Below are 20,269 nucleotides of genomic sequence, written 5' to 3'. Positions count from 1 at the left end.
CACACTTTATCTGCCGGTAGGCCTTTGAATTTGCCATTTCTTCTTTCTGGAACACTCTTTCTCTTCCTCGCTACCCAACTACCAACCTCTTCCCCTGAGACCTGAGACCTTCAGATCTCAGATGTCACTTCTTCCATGTAATCTGCCCCAGCTCTTCAGGTCTGGAGTGGGTGCCCCTTCTATGTGCCCCCAAAGTATTGTTATTGCCTATCAAAGTCCACATCAATTGTACAGTAATTGCCTCATTATGTGTCCGATTTCTTCAGAAACGATAAGCTATGAAAGCAGGAACAATTTTTATCTTAGTTGTGATGGCAACCGTAGTGGTCAGCATAGCGCCTCCATGAATAGGTGTTAATAAATGTGTCATGAATGAGTGAATGCACCACCACCTCATCCCGTGTGATGACACAGAATAGTTAATAAAAATACCCCAAAGGTTTCAATGCAAGAAGAGCTGCTTCAGCTCAGCCCCCAATCGAGGAGTTCCTCTTCTGGGAAAGTGGGGAAGGCCCCTTCTTTCCTCTGATCACCACAGCCTGCAGATCCCAGGCGGAGATGGCCAGAGAAAACAGGCCCAGGAAGAGCAGAACGGAGTGGCGACAGGCAGCGATGCAGCACAACGTGTTCACCTTGCTCCAGCCCAGCACTGCCATCCCGGAATTCATGTGGGACCCCCATGAGAGAGGCCAGCTCTCCTTCTCAAGCTCTTGACAAGGCCTTGGCACCTGAGCAAAGCTTGAGTAATCAAGTTTACTGAGCAACGAGTCAGAATAAAAAGGACATAACTCTCTGAGGCTGGAACAGACTAGAACAAGGATGGTGTGGGATGCCAAAGAGTCTCTCAGCGAAGTCTGACAACACAGATGACCACGACACAAGTTGTTCTCCTCCGTAGTGCCTCCCTCATTTCCGTAGTCAAAGAAATCAGAAGTACGTGGCAGAACCCTATTGTATGGTACCAGTATGGTGCACAGATCCATGTCCAGGAGAACCATCCAGTAAAATACAAAGGTTGCTTACATCTGGAGGGTGGGCAGGAGGCTGAGAGAATGGGCCCTGGGCTCTGGACTCAGTCAGGCCAGGAGTGAATCTTTGTTCTGCCACCTATTGGCTCTGTGAATAGAGACAAATTTCACCATCTATAAAATGGGGATAATAGGACTGCCCGTCTCTCAGGATGTCGTGAGGATTATGTGAGATCAGATATAAAGCACTTGGAAAAGTGGCTGCCCAATAGTGGGTGTCGTATCAATGTTAGCTATCATTATATTGGTAAATAATAATGATATGTCAAATTTCGCATCAGTGGGTCCTTCCAGTTACCATTAGAGATAAATACCCAGAGTGCACACCAGTCCAGAGCCAAGGTGGCTAAAACTGAAAACTGCGGCTATGATGAGGCCTACTTCTGCCTACTTCTGCCTTGTCCTTCCCCAGGCTCCTGCGGCTTGAGGAAACAGTTACAAAAAGACACTCAATTTCCTGGACTAATACTTTGGATCAAATGTCAGCAGGAGTAAATCTTCACCTGGCTCTACACAGAAAAATTTCCTTTTCTTAGACACATCTTGAAATAGAAAGGGATAGAGAATCATTATTTGCCCGCAAGTAATGTTGGAGGGCACTCTCAGAGATTTTAAATGAATCTTATGGAGTTTCACTTCTACAAGGAGACGGTGAGTATTCTCTTACTTCCAGGTCATATTGAAAGTGGAGTCTTAACTCACACAGTTCCCAGTGGGTGGCTCTGAGACAGAAAAATATTAAGGCAGATAAGAGAAAACTTTTATAAACTTAAATTTTAAAATACTAGAATTTTCTCTCCAGTCTTAGAAGAGCTTCAGTAAACATTATCTCTACCCTCCATAACAGAGAGAACTACGAAAGTGCTTGCTATTTAGGACCCATCACACAAGTATAAATATCAATTCTGTTGCAGTGTGCTGTGGTAGAAGGAAGAACTATGCATGGAGACAGCCTCTCCGTCTGTCTTTCGGATGTGCTGGAGAAGCTCTTCCAATTCTCTGCCCAGGTTTTTTCTTTGCCTAGCTATTTTCTTATGCATTTTTTAACAAAAGCCTTCAGAGTAAAATGCTGAACGAATCTAAGAAAAAGGAGCACTCAAATGAAGAATATTAATATCAATTTAGTGGGTTTTTAACAATATGTAACAATAAGAACAAAAATGATGACTAATAACCTTAGAGGCATCTGGTATTTTTTTGGTTGCCTAGGATATACTAAATGTCAGATAGAAAAATACTGATATCTAGTAGAAAAAGGCACGTTGCTTTAGGCTGTGGAGTGGCTCATTTTTGCTATCCAGGGGGGATTTGCTCTGAGTTATGTTCAAAGTGTGACTCTAAAGAGCTTTGTCAAGCACTTGTTTCAAGTCCAGTGTAACAACTCATATGCATAATATGGTAGAAAGATAGAGTGACCTGTTACTTAGTAAAGACTCTATTTACAGGTCCTTAGTTATTGTCATACTTCTGCTTGTTTCAAAGGAAGAGAGAGTCATCACTAAATGCCAGGGGAAACATTAATTTTCTTGCCAGCTTCTCTACAGCACCAACAGCCTTAGGGTAGGGAAATGGAACAGGGCCCCAGGAGCCTCTAGGATCAGGAGCAGGAAACCCCACAACAAAGAATTAATGATGACCTCCAAAAATGCAGTTGGAAGAAAACTTCACTGAACCATATATACACTGAAAGATATCTCTTTTCTAATGTACAAGTCTTGAAAATTAAAATAATAGTAGCAACCGTTTACTGAGGGTTTGATATGCGTCAGGAAATGTGCATACATTTTCTTTACAAAAACACTGTGAGGTAGGTATATTATCCAAGGTTGACAAAGGAAGACACTAGGGTTAGGTAACCTGCCAAGTTCACATAGTTACTAGCTGACAGATGTAGGAGGAAAACCTAGCCTGTTTGCCCGCAATGATATGCGCTTTCCCACTACTTCAGAGTCTCTACACTCCCCTCACATCTAGCCCCTCCACTCACTAGGGAGAAGAAAGAAGCATTCTGATCCCAACAGAAGGAGGGAAATGGCCATGCTTCTGCAGGAACCTATATTTCTACACCATTTAAAAATTTTCCACCCATTGAGACCTACATTATCTTATTTATTCCTCACAAAACCCTCTGGTTTGGTGGAAAGAATCCCTATTTTAAAATAAACTAGCTCAGAGATGGTAAGTGAGTTGCCCAAAGCCACACAGCTGAAAGGCAGACTAATATAACAGAAAGAGCCCTGCTGAGATGGAAGAGTCTTATTCTACTCACACTGTACTTGGGAGAATGTACTCAACACTGAGAGATGCCTCCTGCTCAAACCATCCTTTTTTTTAGCACTTTACTCATTTTTTTTAATTCCCAGGAAATTTTAAGCTCAGATGGATTCTGTGTTTATTGCAAGGAAGTTTAAGCTCTGAAGTAAAGCGAGATTCGAAGGGTGATTACCCTTTGGGGCAGGATGAAAATTCAGCTTCATGCCTTTGGTAACAAGGCACTATGTTTGAACTGGACATTAACTTTTATTTGGATAAGGACCATTGAAAACCTGAGTGATGTAGGCTTATTTGTGGTCATTAGAACCATATTTAGTCCACTGTTTTTAGTCCATCTGTAGGAACAAAGAAGTAAGTGCATCATGGAAGAAAAGGAAACATGGTGGGAAGGAACCATCATTTAATGAGTGTCAGTTATGTATCAACGTCTATGCACACAGCATCTCATTGAATCCTGATAGCACTCTCTGCAGGTACAGATCACAAATCCCACCTTTAAAAAAGGAAGCAGATGCTCTCATGATGTTAAATAGTTTGGTTAAAACTGCATGGCTAATGAGAGGCGGGGAGGCATGGAACCCAGATCTGCCTGATTATTTTCACTATGTCCAGCTGCTTCCCTGACATAACATTATAATGAAGTTCTTTATAGTGGGATTTTACTGACATACTCACTTTTATTTATTTGTCTGATCAAATTTAATTCTTTCTAAATTCTGCAAAACCTCAAAATAGTAGGCTCTTCAGCTTTTTTTCATTCAATCCCTACATTCACTTATATTTATTTAGCTCCTTCTAGGTGACAAACACCATGGTAAATGCCGGGCATACCACAGCAGACAAGGTAGACACTGTTCTGCCCCAATAGAGATTATGCACTAGACCAAACTTTTTGGTAAAGAATCAAAAAATTAGTATTTTAGGCTTTGCAGGCTGTGTGATCTCTGTAGCAATTACGCAGTTCTGCCATTATAGCAAAAAGTAGTTATACATAACACATAAATGAATGTGTGTGGCTGTGTTCCAATAAAACTTTATTTATAGAAATAGACAGCAAGCCAGATTTGGCTCACAGGAGTTTGCTGACCTCTGCTCTCTAGAATAAGCCTCAAAAAAAAAAAAAAATCAAGTAATTAGAACACACTGTGATTGCAAAACTGTAGTGAGCTCTGGGGCTATATTGCAGGAACACTTAAGTCAGATTGAGAGAGACCAAGGATGTCTTCCAGGAGGAACTGGCATTCACAAAGCCACCTGAATGATGAGTAGGAATTAACCAAATAAAATTTTCTGGCCCTCTTCTATGTATTCTACTTATGTTTTCCTTTAACCACATTTTTTTTCCCCTTTCATGAAGGTTTACGCAGCCAGTTTATTATTATTGTGCAAAAATGTCCGTGTGTTTTCTTGGAGCTTGAACTCAAGCTTCAATTCCTGAGCTCTAGTTTGCTCTACTCCATAATAGACAGTTACAAAGCCTGGGTTCCACGTGTGCGTGCTACTGTTGGTCTCTTTTTTTTTTTCAGTTACAGTGGGCATCCAATATTATTTTATATTAGATTCAGAGGTACAGTATAGTGGTCCTTTAACCATCTTTCTAATGAACAATTCTTTATTTTACAAATACCTGAGTCATTTTGTTTGTCTGATTCTTTTTCATCAGAATAATTCAAGTCTCCTCCCTTTCCTTCCTCAATGAGTACATTCCGTTTTTCCTTAGTTTGTCACATTCTAGATGTTATGCCATACAGCAACAGTCTTGTAAAACTCTGAACAAAAATAAAGCTAAACTTAGTTAAGTTTTATGGTATGTAAACCATACCTCAAAAGGCTACTGAAAATAAATAAGTAAAGCCGGCAGCCTGACTCCCAGGTGTCCTCACAAAATGTCGGAACTTTGATAAAGCCAGCACAGACGAGGGTCTGGAAAAACTCAGCTTTGTCTCAATCTCAAAAAATTCTCACAAATAAAGCTTCAAAAGACATGAACTCACAGCACCAAATCAAAAGTACACACAGTAGGAAGTTTCCATGAGAGAGAGTTGTAGAAACAGATAGCAAAGTGTGACATGCAAAGACTTCAGATATTGAAATTATCAGACACAAAATATGAAATCATATATTTAATATTTTTACAGAAATAAAAGAGAAGATTGAGTATATTTTCTTCTTGAGATACAGTGTATCTTCTCTTGAGGAAGAAACAAAGGACCATAAAAAAAGACAAAGTGAATTTGAAAAAGAAGCTAGTAGAACTTCTAGAAATGCATTAATATGTGGATTAAGAAACAGATTAAATGCAACTGAAGAAAGAATTAGATTTTGGAAGAGATAGATTAAGTAATATATTAATGTTGCCAAAGAGAGATTTAGAGAACTGGAAGATAGATCCAAATAAAGAATCAAGAATTAATTAAGGATTAATCAAGGATTAAGAAACACAGTAGATAGAATATATGAATATATGAATGAGACATATAATGTACTAGAAAGATGTGATAGAACAAATATGGAAAAGGCACAATTCTAAGACTGAGATTTTCTAGAATTATTGGATGAATGAATGCAAACTTTCAACCATAAAATAAGGAGCCCATTACCAAGTGAAGAACTCTTCCTTGTTCACTATGTTTTGGCAAGTTACAATGAAGGGATTTTCTACTATTTTTAGAGGCAATCGTGTTATGAGGCAGAAATGGTATTTTCATAATATTGTACTGCTTGAGTTTCAAAAGTGGATAACATTGTGGAAAACAAATTCTGCGCAGTTTGCATTTTCTCCATCCATCAAATGCACTGTTTCTTTCCACATTATTTTGCTGTTTTTAGTAAAAACTGGGACACACTGGAATCTAGGCTTTCGGGTAATGCTGAAATCCCTGGAGCCCCTCAGTGTTTGACACCTAGTGATTGTATAAGGAAGGTTGTTGATTGACAGTCGGCACAATCATGTCAGCAACAATGGGAGATAAGAAAGCTTACTGAAAGTGACATCTGAAAGAAAGTAACCTAACAGCATTTTTCCAGACCTTGAAATAAAATTGGACTTAGCAAAAACCATCTTAATACAGATGTCCCGCAGTCCAACCATAGAAGGTGCTCAGGTTGCAGTAAAAATAATATTAGTTAACATTTGTGGATCACTTACTATTTGCCAGGCACTGTGTTAAGCATGTAATAAGGAGAAAACAGGAATTATTTTATATTTTATTCAACAAATGTTGTTCAGCCTACATAACTGAAAACAAGGTACTTATAGTCTCTCAATGCCTGGTGCACTCAGCTATTAGCATTGTAATACCAAAAGGTATCACAAGATAAATGAAATTAATTTTACTTCACTTCAACTTAGAAAAAAAAAACTTAATGCTATGAAAAATTTTAGAAAATGATGAAAAGGTTGGGGTTGCTGAGATCCTTTTCTTTTTCTGAATGCAGTAAAAACATGTATAAAACAAAAGAAAGAAAGAAACCCATAGAGAAAGTCAGAAGCATGTTTCCTGGTTTACCCGTTTGATAGATTGTGAATCTACCAGATGCAGCATAGCCTTGGCCTCAAGACAGTGAGTCCCAAAGTTTGCTGTACATCAGTATCATCAAAATCCTTGTAAAAAATGTAGATTACTGAGCCCAATTGGAAGGATTCTGATTTAGCAGGTTTGGCTTGAGGCCCAGAATTCTGTCCGTTATGCAGAAACCAATGGAAAATGTGAGCGGGTGGTCCAGACGTCCCTCACAAAACTCTGTCTTAGGAGAAATACAACCCCAAGCCTTCCCCTTCTGATGAACCCTGAGAACCCTGAACAACTCCAGCTTAACCATAGAATTGATCTGAGTTGCAAGGATCCAGTTTGGTCTGAATTCCTAAGTGACTCTGACCCGAATCCATAATTATTGGGACATATCAGAGCCATAATGATCGCCAGGCATGAGGTAAACTGCTATTTATTGTAACAGCATCTTTAATAACTGATTCAAAAACATCATTCACTTAAAGAAATTCTTTTCATATGCCTATCTACCCATCCCTCCCTTCCTCTAAAAAGAGAATGGTCTCACCTTTTTATAGTTGTTATGATAATGGGCCATTTTCTCTTGGCCTTTAACTTCAGATTCAGTTTCAAGAATGAGAAAGAATAGTTTGGGCAAAACAGATGTTTGTAACATTTTTTATTGGACCTGAAGAGTGAGCAGTTCAATATGTTTACCTGATTGCATCACAACCAACTGGACATGAAGACCTCTAAAGTAAAGCATCGTGTTGAGTGGCTAAAACCAGGAGGTGGAGAGGATGTGTAAACATCTTTGGTCAACTACAACTGAATTTGCTCTTCCTTTGAAACAACCCTTTGAAGTACCCTTTAGGAACTGTTTCCTTAAGATAGAGTATTACAAGTGAACGATCCTAATTGTTACTAAGCCATACGTTTTGTCAGTTTTGTTTAATGTGTGAACCACAAGCATTTGTTGTCACTCATACAGAGACAATCATGTGGGCGGGGGAGAAAAATATTTAATTCAACATCGACTTATCAACATGGAATTGTCCTGTCTACTTCATACCACAAAATAGTCACTCCAAAGGGTTAATTATACATCCCTGTTTTTCTCTCCAGGGCTTTTTGATGACTTTGCAAACCACTCAACAATTCAGCACAATGGCATCTGGAGTCACGTTGGCATGTGGTGACAGAATCACAGGATTACAGGGGATTCTTCCCATTCTGAAAATTCGTGAACCTTAAATAGCAGAAGTAAGCGGAATCAAATGTTAGAGCTGGCACAGCCTGAGAGGGACTTGAAACTCAGACTCTACAATCTGTGGGGAAAGTTTCCCACTGTAGCACGGAAAAAAGACGACAGGTAGAAAATGACAGCAAGATTCCTAAGAAAAACCCTGGCTTTGCTCTTCCTTGGCCTCTTTGGGGTCCTGGAGGCGACAATATCGTGCAGAAATGAAGAAGGTAGAGCTGTGGATTGGTAAGTAAATGAAATGGAAGGGTTGGTGCATGCAAATATTAATAGAAAGCCAGAGTATCAGAGGCAAATTGATTTACTGTGAAGTTCCTAAGGGGACTTCCAACCCAACTCTCCCCTTAAAAAGAAATGTGGAGTACAGCATTGGGAATAGAGTCAATGGAATTGTAACAGCTATATATGGTTTCAGAGGGGTAGTAGATTGGGGGAGGGAGGTTATTGCTTTGTGAGAGGTGTAAATGTCTAACTATTACATTGTTCTGTAATAGTTAGTAACACCTGAAATAGTTAGTAACACCTGTAATAGTAACACCTGTAATAGATAGTAACACCTGAAACGAATGAAAACAAAGAATAAAAGAAAAAAAAGAAAAAGAAAATTGTACTTCAAAGCAAAAAAAAAAAAGAAAAGAAAAGAAAAAGAAAGAAGGAAGGGAGGGAGGGAGGAAGGGAGGGAGGGAGGGAGAGAGCGAGAGAGCGAGAGAGCGAGAGAGAGGAAGAAAGAAAGAAAGAAAGAGAGAGAGAGAGAGAGAGAGAGAGAGAGAGAGAGAGAGAGAGAGAGAAAGAAAGAAAGAAAGAAAGAAAAGAAAGAAAGAAAGAAAGAAAGAAAGAAAGAAAGAAAGAAAGAAAGAAAGAAAGAAAGAAAGAAAGAAAGAAAGAAAGAAAGAAAGAAAGAAAGAAAGAAAGAAAGAAAGAAAGGAGAGAAAGGTAATTAAAGTGTGTAAATAGGCCATATATCCAGATGGGGTAGACTTCTGCGTGATGGAGCTTCCCCATGAGAAAGAGCTGAGTAGCCGCTGGGGATCTGACCCACTGCCCTCAGCGGGAAAGACTGTGACCACAGATGTGGGGTAGTGCTTCTCTCAGTTGGTGATTTCCTTTAATTGCATTGTGGCTTTCCTAACAGAACCCTTCCAACATCCTTTTAGAGACTGACAAAGGACAGAAGGTGGATTGCTTTTTTCTGACACTGGAGCTTGCGCTTCTCCTTATGACAATGAGAAAAAAAGAGGGCATGATCGTACACAGCACTATTTGGTTAACCTTGATAATATTAGGTAGCACAGGCAGCTGTTGGAGTGGGCGGTAGGTCGCTGTCCCCTTGCATGGCAGCAAAGAGACTAAATGCACTATGGCATCATAGTCGTGGATTCCCCTAAAGCTTTGATCACTTTTTCACTCTTTAATTCAGGTATTTTGGTTTGCCATTATGGTTGGCGTCAAGCTTTGTATAAACTTCAGGCTAGAGAACATAGGCACACTCACCCAGTCTCTCAGAAAATAGTTACTGTGAACTCATACCAGGCCCTACAGACTTTTGAAAATACAAATATAAACAAAACCTAGTTCTTGCCCTCAAGGAGCTCGTAGTTATGTAGTGAGGGTGTAGATGGGCACTGGGGAGCATAGAGCCCCAAAGCCTTCTCTAAGAAAGTAGTTTGGAGCTAAGTTTTAAGAACACATAGGAGTTGGCTAGAAAAACGGTGGAGATGCAAGGCCAGCTTGGGCAATGAGGAAGCAATGAAGAAGTTCAGAGGCAAGAAGCAATGGGAGAGTTTGGAAGCAGTATTGCTCACACGTCAGGAAAATGTGAGGAAATATCAGGAGGTGAGCTTAGAGAGATTAGGGAGGGCCAGATCATGAAGGCCTTCATGTAGTGAGCAGCAACGTCTGAACTTGACCTTGAAAGGGAGCTCCCAAAGGACTTCAGACAGGGAAGTGATGCAGTCAGATTTGCATTTTAGAAAACCCGCTGGCAGTATTGTGAAGGCTGGCCTGCTGGGGACCAGTCTAGAGTCATGGAGACCAACAGGACCTTTGCAGGTGAGAAGAGGTGTGGACCCAAATTAGAGCAGTGGTCGTGGAAATACAGTGGAAGAAGCACTCTGAGAAGACTTAGTAATGGATGGGCTGAGAGTCATAGGAAAGAGGGAGAGTTAAGAAAGACTTTTGGGTTGCTGGCTTCTGTGACTGTATGGCTATGTTCCCTCACAGCAGAAGATGAGGAGATTTGGAGTGAAATTTTATAAACTTGTTGTCAAAAACATGAAGTTGAAGGTGTCTGGCCTCAGCATAGAGGTGTAGATTAGAAATCGATTTGAGAATCTTCAGCATATAACTGGAGATGATCACCCACGAAAAAGATTTAAAAGCACTAGTTCTCAACTGGTGTGCCATGGCACATTGACAGGGCACACACCCTTCACAGGTGGGCCATCAAATCATAATCAGTATATAAAATTTATTTTTTCCTCAACTGAATGGACGTATTACTTAGCAATATCCATCTGACAGGATTCTCAGGTGAGCAGACAGTGAGACACAAGCTGCTGCAACTTATTATGAAACTTAAAGGGCAGAGTATCATAGTCACCTCCAAAGAATCATTTCTTGCTTCCTGTCCCATGTGAGGACATTGCCCTGAGAGTAAGAAAGCATGGGAAGGGCAGGAAATAGTTTAGTGAAATAGAAGCATAAGACTGAAGAGAAGCAAATAAAGCTGTGAGAAGTTTTTATGGGCAGTTGAGACACTGTTGTGTGGTAATAGTGAATGCATTACAATGTTTGCTTCACTGTGAGTGATTTTAGGGTTAATTATTGGGTTTCTGCTATTAGAGAGTACTTGTCTAGACAAGGGTGATTTTGCCCTCAAGGGACTTTCAACAAAGCAGGAGACATTTTTGATTGGCACAACTATGGAGTATGACTAGCATCTAATAGGTGGAGGTCAGTGATGCCACAATGCACATGACAGTCCCCACAACAAAGAATGATCTGGCCCAAAATATGAATAGAGTACATTGAGAAACCCTCAGCTGGATGATCCAAGAAAGCCCCAATGCTATATGGACCCAATCACCTTTCCTCCCTGTGAGATACCCAAAGGCGATATCCAAACGAGAGACAATAGTAAAGGAAAGCAAAGTGTCTGCTGAATTAGCCGGCCTTGGCCCTGAATCCTCAATGCATAGCATTCTGATAAACTGAACTGAAGTTTATCAGTTCAGTTTATCAGTTCTGGCCTTGAGGCCAGAGGCTCAAGGGACCCTCTGCCTACCTGGGAGGTAGACCCAGCCAGCCAGTTGCAAAGGTGAACATGCCAAGCACCAAGGGCAGAAGAGAAGAACACATCCAAGACCTCTACAGCCCAGGCTGGGGCCTTGGCCTTCTCCCCACTCTAGCCACATGGACTGTGGAAACAGCAGAGAGAGGCACTCTCCACGTACGTGGACTTCCTCTACAGGGACCCCACTCACCACTCCCGTTAATGTCTTAGAATGTGTCCAGTCAGGTTTGCATTTCTTTCTCTGGAAATGAGTAAGAATAAGGGTGAAAAAAAACAGCAAAGAGCTTGAGCATATCCCTTTCCTTAGAAGCTTATTGTGAAACGTAAATGAAATGATGTATTTAAATGCTTACCGCACTGACTACAGTCAATAAATATTAGTAGTTCATAATTATTTCCTTTGCTAGGTTTACCTTTTATAAGTTACCTAAATACCAGGACAAGGAAAGTAGAAAGACTGGGTTAGAGTACCTGTACCTAGACTCTACAACCAGAAGCTGGAGGAGGAGTAAGCAACTAATGAATAGCACCAAGAGTGTTTTGGGAAGGACATTAGAACAGCTGTATCAAGCATACGCCTCCAAGGTATGTTATAGTTAAGTATTAATCTGAATCATATAAAATGCATAAAACAGAATCCTAAGCTTCCAAAAGATTTTAACTGCTCACCTACTCACCCCCAACCCTAACAACTTGAAATAAGCTAGCTCAGAATCTGAATTAATCTGAGCAAGACTTTAGGAACTATGTCATCAGACTCTACAGCAATGCCAAATTATTGGTACATTTGGCACCATGTCCAATAGTATCACTGGGCAAGATGTGAACTAATTGCATATTGAAGTCTTCTGGCTGCCAAATTGTGCCAATTTGCTCAGTACTTGCTATCTTATCCCTCTAGTGGAAATATTTACAATGAACTACAGATCTGTAATCCATATGCCGGAGTTACATGTGGGCTGTTTATGCCATGGTGGTTATGAGTGGTGGGGACATAAGCAAAGAGTCCCACACAGTCTTCCTTTTACTTACTCTTTTTCAAAATGGTAGGTTGAGAGCTAAGACTCTAGTTCAGAACCCTAGAACCAAACTGCCTGAATGGAGATTCAACCTGCTATCTGGACTTCATCAGGCTAATGATGAGCCTAACCAGCCAGAGACCTAGGTAAGGAGGCCTGCTGGTGGTATGTGGGCAGTCCCCCAATGTTACAGACACCATCTGCTGTTCAATGGCAAGATACACCAGGGGTGTATCCAACCAGGAGTGACAAGTAAAATCAAACAATAATTAATATCCAGTTACACTCATGTATGCATTCCCTAGCAACAATTTATAGAGAAGTAAATATATAAAGTGACTCAGCACTTACAATGTGCTGGGCCTTTACATATATTAACGAATTTAATCCCCATAATAAGACTGTGATAGACTCTAGCATGACTGCACATGTATATTTGAGTATTTACTCAAAGTATGCAGAGAGCTGTCACCGTGTATGCTGATATTCACTTTATTTTGTTACCATTGGGATCACCCTTCACAGCCAAGTTACAAAGTCAAAACTTATTTGTAAGCTGTTTGAATCCCTGTGATGTGCCAAGCACTGCTCTAGGTGCTTTAAAAATTATTTAATGTCAGCAACAACTCTGTTTTGAATTAACAGATTATTGTGTAAAATCAAAACTGCTTCTACTTTCCAGGGCTAGGGATAAAGACCCCCAGAGCACAACCCAGCAGTGAGAAGACAAACAATTACAGTGTTCCCTTCCCCATCTCAGAAACTGGCAGGAGAAACAGGGAGCAACATTGTAAACCTCTGTCATTTACCTTAGTTGGGGCAGATGGTTCTTAACTTGGCAGAATGGAACAATGACTTTGGAGCCTCACAAATAGCTCCAGAGCCAAGAAGGACAAGAGAGCTAAACTGCTCTGTCATATAAAACGGGGTACCTGGGAGTATAAGAAATATGAAGGGAGATGGGAGCAGGTCAGCATGATAATGTAACACCAGTCTTTGTTCAGACCTTCAGTGAAACCTATTCACACACAATGCCTTGAGAGATGGATTTGAGGAATAAAATGACAGTAAAGAGGCTGATTTCCAAGTCTGATTGGCACGGAGCCAAAAGAAGAAGAACAATAGTGGGTGAGATCTAGGTGAGATTAGGTGCTTTTTGGAAAGGAAAACTATGTGCCAGCAGTGACCATGAGAACATAACTCCCCACCATCTCATCTGGAATTGAACTTCTAACAGAGTAAAATGCCAGATCAGGTCAACCGGTTTTACATCTCAAATGTCAAGGTGACCCTGGTCTTCATCTGGGTTATGTTTAAAATTGTTTCCTTCTTTTGCCTTTGTAAGTAAGAACCTTCCATACACCTTCATAATAACACTAATCAAACTATATTGCAGTTGTCTGTACTTGCTTGTCTATCTCCCTTGCTAGAATGGGGGCAGAGGCTGCACTCCTCTTCTTCAACATCCAGTAGTCAAAATAATACCCAACATATGTATTAAAGGAATGAAGCTGTCCAAAGGCAGACCTGACGCCTGCCTACTCTTAAATCCACAATCTTTCCTCTATATCAGAGAGCCTCTCTCCCACTAGGGCTACAAACCATACAAACTTAGCTGGCTGTTCCACACCTGGTGAGAATAATAAACTTCATCCATTATAAGAATATAGTTTCTCATTGAATCTTCCCAGAGCCCCTCCATATTGTACCCCAAAGACACACAATGTCCTCGTTACCACATTCGCTACAAGCTTATAGAATGACTAACCGTCAGAGTTATGAGGATATGAATGCCAATGGTAGCTATGGTCAGTTATGGAAAATGAGGGTAAGCCAACAGTTTACTTTCCTGAATCTTCTTAAGCGCAGTGGCCAAGAAAGCTACACAGATTACATTGTACATTTTTTACAAGTGTTTTTAGGTTACATCAAATAATGAAGCAACTGTGAGAGACTCCATTATTATCTTTTTTCTGAGAGAAAAGTAAGGGCCATTTTTAAGGAGGTAGGTTGTCCTTTTCTGCTTTTAATTATGTCACTGAAGTTTTTTAATATTGACATCATTGGCTTCAATAGAAGTCACTGCATTGTGACACAAATGAAATGAAACCACACAGAACAAATATAAGCAAGTTTTCAAAACATGACCAAGAGATACTATCAAAATAATAGCTTCATTTTGACTCAGAGATTTGGCCAACTGTTTGGAGAATTTACTAGTATTTTGCCTTACCAGAGGAAGTCCAATCTCACACATTCAATTTCACCATTTTTTTCTATGCAGGGAAATACCAAGTTAGAAAGGAGAAATGACACAGAAAGGGACTGAAGAAAAATCCTCCCTTATCAGGGAAGTAATAGGAGCAGAGAATGAAGAATCCTGATTAAGCACAAAGCTATCACCAAGCAGTGAAGCACAAAGTAGGCAGAGAAAATTAGATCCTGACAACCAGTTCTGCATTGTGCCTATAATATCAATGGAAAAAAAGCCCAGGTGTAATCCTTGGCTGGTTGTTCCTACTTCATTTCCTGAACAAATATTTAAGAATTTCTTTATTATACACTGGTTGTCAAATCAGAAACATGGGTCCAAAACAACCAAGAGAAATAGGAATATTGCCTTCATATACACATCACAATGCATAGGGCTCCTGCCACACAAGACAAAGCCACACATGGTTGAGAATGGACATCCTGTCCCTTGTCTTGCATGTCACAGAATTCATAGTGACAGGGAAGCTGCCTATCAGGGGAATGAATGACTTCTCCTGTGAATTAATGACAGCTCTGTATTGCAGCCCAGGTAGCTGGTAAAAATGTTGTGAGCATTTGTGAGTGGAAAATTTACACTATTATAACCCTAATATGTTCCTGCAGAATAACAGCACAGCCTATCTAATGTACAATGATGGAATCCCCAAATCTTTGAATTACAGCAGCAAGTATGGACACACCAAAGGTATGAAAGTTTCTTTCCTACTAGAAATCAACATTTCTTAAACATTCCATTTTGAATATTCTTATATTCCACACTAAAAAGATACCTTTTCTTTTTAATGATTTATTTTGAGTTAACAAATGAGATGATTTCTGTATCACGAGTTATAATTACATAATTTGACTTGGTAGTCTCCTTTTCACTTTCTTAACATATTTTTTCATATGTGCTTTTTATAACAGAAATCCATGCACTGACTACTGGAAATAACCAGTCAGTCTATATATATATAAAGGCGTGTGTGTGTGTGTGTGTGTGTGTGTGTGTGTATTGTGGTATAATTTACATAAAGTAAAATTTACTCTTTTAGTGTATAGTTCCCTTTGAAATAAGCATTTTTGAAATTTTATTTTTAATTAGTTTTTACATTTTAGTAATTTTTGTTATGTATATTTTTAAAATATAGTGTAGTAACTTTTATATAGTAACTTTTGGTATTTTTCTATTTATAAACTATGTATGCATGTATATGTGTTGCAGTTTTTAAAAATTCAAAATGCCAGTAAGCAAAAATAAATCTGTAATCTTAATACCCATTAGATAATCACAATTAACCCTTTCTACTTTTTCTGTAATACATATTTTAAAACATGTTTATAAAACTAATGTTATGACTATTTTTCAACCTTTTCTTCAACTTTATATATTATGAATGACTTTTCATGACAGTAAGTATTTAGAAGGTTCCAAAGTCAAATGTCTTCAGGAACAGGCAAGTGATGTCAGCAAGTGAAGTGGGCTGAACTAGCAGGTAACTGGAAAAGTGGAGAGTACGTACTTGTTCTAAAGGGGCAGCTACTACTCAGCGTGAGTTACAGGAATGCAATTTTTCAGAAGATGTTGAAAATTGATATTTGTTAGAAATCTCCTTAGTTTTTAAATGTGGGCAATGAATTCAACATTTTAAAACACTCTGCAAGCATAATAATATGTGTTGGCTGGATTTGTCCTGTGGGCTTCCAGTTTGCAACCTGTGATTAAGAAAATAATTTGTAATGGTGGTCAAATGTCATGAGCTTTAAAAGCTTCTGATTTAGTCAACTTGGCCTCCTGATGGTCCTATTTGCATAGAACCCAATAATTTTATAATATGCCACATTTTCCAAACTCTCTTCGAACAACCTCCTACCACCACTCTCACTCTACCCTGTTTGTTATTACAAGGGTTTGGAAAAAAGACTGGAAAGGGAATTGGGCCCCATGTCATGCGGGGGAGTTCTCTGTGCCAACAGGTGCCCTGACATCCTGTGGCATTTGTACAAGGAGGGTAGGATTACAGCCAAACAGCACACTCATTTACGCAGAAAAGAGCCCCTGAAAGTCATCCAGTTCAATTAGGTCACCGAACTTTGAACATTTTCCACCCACATACTGTTATTGATTCTATACACACTAAGAGAGAACTAGAGTGCTTCCCTAAACTGTGTTTTTGAAAGAGAAATAACTGGCAGGCATTTGATTTCCACTTAACAATAAGGCAAACATGAATGTTTTGTGTTTGCATGGTCTTATACAAATTATGGAAACTTATGGAAAGTCTAGTTAGCATACCAAACTACCCTGATGTATTTATAAACACAGAGATAGTCATAGATAGTCATGTTGGACAGGGTTCTTTTTGCCAGGTCACAAGATGATGAAAATCTTTCTGTTTTCTTCCTTTCTGGCTTTCATGTTATTTTGCTCTTGAGATATTTTCCTAAACACAATTAACAAGGATGCTTGAGCTTGGCTTTTCTCTTTGCCTCTTTTGTTGGGAATTAGGTGACTCTTCCATAAATAAATGAGCATCTCTTTCTTACAACAAATTAGTGTAAGTACATTTCTTCATTTGATATTCTCTCTTTTAACTGTTTCTTAAGCTTTTGAAAAGAGCTTAGCTGCTTAGCAGTGAAGACATACGAGTATATATCTGAAGCTTCCCAGGTAACTACATAGTTTAACAAGGTCAAATTCCAATTGCTCAAATTTGCATTCTGCCAAAATAAATTTTCCTTGTGGTTTCAATGAAATTCCTCTGAACCCTTCACAGGGTGGCTGTCTGTGATCCCCTTTTGTGATGGTTATGATCAGTAATGGGGCGATGTAATGTGTGCCTGAATTGGTTTTAAAGAGTTTGAGAAAATAAGCAGGATCCTTGTGATTATCAGCCTAATAAAATATTAGCCCAAAGGGTAAATGGACTTAAATGTTGCAACTTTCAATTCTATTTTAAAAAGGAGCTTTGTTTTTCCAATTTATTTGTATTAACTGTATCTTTGGTAGGTTTACTGCTGTGGAACAAAGTCCAGGGTTTTTGGCTGATTCATTCTATTCCTCACTTTCCTCCAATTCCTGAAGAAGGCTATGAGTATCCGTCCTCAGGGAGACGATATGGACAAACTGGCATCTGTGTAACTTTCAAGTACAACCAGTATGAAGCAATAGGTAACATTACAGTGTGTAAAGAGAGAGAGAAAGAGAGAGGTAGCAATGTTAAAGAAGGGATTTGGGATTATTAATAAATTTGTCACTTGATTTGTTTCTCTAGTCATAGACCCTCTGATACCTAAATTCTAATATTGGCTTTGCCATGGTGAGACCTTGAGCAAGCTCACTTACAGGACTTTGGTTTCCTGGTCCTTCAATAAATTCTATGAACTTGATAGGGGCAATAGTTAAAAATGTCTACAGGGGCCAGGCAGGTAACAGAAATGAGTGAAAACAGTGGATATTGTATGGGCAGAGGGGAAAGTGACAAACTGGGGTGTTGACTATCCCCTAGCTTCCCTCAAAAGCTTTAGCTCTATTGTATTGTAGCTCAGCAGGAATGTAGACCTAATGGTTACAGAGCTCCATATTTTTCAAGAGTAACCAGAAATCTGTGTGGGGTGTATGTGTGTGTGTGTGTGTGTGAAAGAGAAAGAGGGAGAGAGAGAGAAAGAGAGAGACAATCTCCTGCTTTTTAAATGTGGTCTCGATCTTATTTTTTTTAATTATGTAAATTTCATGTTGCCTGTAGGCCTGCAACCTGACCCCTCTCAGCCCCCAGATGGTATACCTTTGAGATCTCAAGCTCAAATGGCCCAAATACTTAGATTTGGAAAACTATGATAGGGGAGGAGGAGAAAAAGGAACAGTTTTACCAATCACTTTTTACTGAGGTAGTTGCTAAATAGTGGCAAAGAGTGACTTGCTTTTAGATATGAGAGGTTTAGAAATGTTTTTCATCCATTTTTCATTTTATAAGGAAAGATGTCTGAGTTAAGTCAAACCCCAGTCTAATTGGTGGAGTTCATGTAATGATTAGACAGCTGAACAGCATAGAGATTAGCTGTGCATGTTGATGAGTCACTCTTGAAACTAGATGGTTGGTACATGGAAGCTCTCTACCTTTGTATATGTGCATATAGGAGAGGAAAAAAAGAAACAAAACAGTCTGGCCTCCAAGGTCAGACTGCCTGGGTTTGACTATCAGCTCCATCGGTTACAAGCTTTATAACCTTGGGCATGTGAAGTAAATTTTATGTTAATTCATCTATAAAATGAGGATAATAACAAAAGAATTTACCTAATGATAAGGATTTATTAGTAAATACATGTAAAACTCATAGAACAATGCCTAGAAAGTAGGAAGTGCACAATAAGTGTCAATTATTTTAATCAAAATTATTTGAAGGTGTTGGCTTAAAGAAGGGAATATTTTTGCTTTGTTTTTTAACTCACAAAAGATCTATAATATCAACAAGATTTACATTTGCATCTTAATTCTCAACTTTTCTTTATTGTTTCTTCTTTCAGATTCTCAGCTCTTGGTCTGCAACCCAAACATTTATAACTGTTCCATCCCAACTACCTTCCACCAGGAGCTCACTCACATTCCCACGCTGTGTGCCAGGTCCAGCTCATCAAAAATCCCTCGCCGGCACCTCACCACACTTCAGTCAGCCCAGGGACAAAAATTCCTCCATTTTGCGAAGTCTAAATCTTTTCCTGATGGTATGAAAGACCATTATTAAACAATATGTTATATAAATCTGCTGTTGGACTCACTTTGGATTTTGTAGAGGAAATATTCTTATTATTCAGGGGAAGATGTAGAAAAGAAGGGAGGAAAAAAGACATTTTCAGAGACCAATGTCGTTTTAGTTAATAGTAATAATTTTTTATGTGCATATTACTGTAGCATTTATAAAATAGTCTCTCATTCACTATTTCAATTATGTTGTTGTTATTATGCTTATGACATCCATATATCAGGGGTGAATGATGATGTCCATTCCTAAGGATATTTTCAGAGACTTATCTAACTACTAACATCACTATCTCTTTTCTTATAAACTCTAGACATTTCTGCAGCCTGGATGGCTCAACATTTGAAGACACACTTGCTAGCAGAAACCTGGCAGCGAAACAAACCAGTGCTTCCTTCAAACTGCTCCCTTCCTTACCACGTCTATAACATCAAAGCAATTAAGATATCTGGACAATCTCATTTCAGTTCTTATAAGGATCATGCCAAATGGTGTGTTTCAAAAAAAGGCGCCAGAAATCGCTGGACATGTATTGGGGACCTAAATCGGAGCCCACACCAAGCCTTCAGAAGTGGAGGATTCATTTGTACCCAGAATCAGCATATTTACCAAGCATTTCAAGGATTAGTTTTGTATTATGAGAACTGTAACCAAACTTGGTGAAGGAACATATGTACTATCATTTTGAACACTGACAGTAGGTCTTCTTCCATTAGTTCTATTCTTTATATATTAAAGCCTGTAAATGTACTCATAGTCCACATATCATCGAGTAAAACATCTTTCTCCAATGTTTACCATCTCATCTTCTAATTAGTAACAATTTATCTACTTTGCATTTATATTCCCTAAACATAAACTATTATATATAACTAAGAAAATGAAAAGAATGA

General features: G+C 39.0%; 1 protein-coding gene across 1 annotated transcript; it reads left to right on the top strand.

The window, feature by feature from the left end:
* Nucleotides 1–8,070: 8,070 nt before the first annotated feature.
* On the top strand, nt 8,071–20,039 carry DNASE2B (deoxyribonuclease 2 beta; the record flags this gene model as incomplete). The annotated part of the gene is given in 7 exon segments (XM_081054882.1): nt 8,071–8,166; nt 8,170–8,282; nt 11,754–11,931; nt 15,243–15,324; nt 17,629–17,790; nt 19,144–19,341; nt 19,690–20,039. Coding segments are annotated over 7 exon segments (1,179 nt in total).
* Between the last annotated feature and the right edge of the window lie 230 nt (nt 20,040–20,269).

Source organism: Rhinolophus hipposideros (assembly GCF_964194185.1).
Source record: "Rhinolophus hipposideros genome assembly, chromosome: 8".
Classification (NCBI taxonomy): domain Eukaryota; kingdom Metazoa; phylum Chordata; class Mammalia; order Chiroptera; family Rhinolophidae; genus Rhinolophus; species Rhinolophus hipposideros.
The sequence above is the reverse complement of the archived record's forward strand: the minus strand, read 5'-3'. Positions and strand labels throughout refer to the sequence as shown.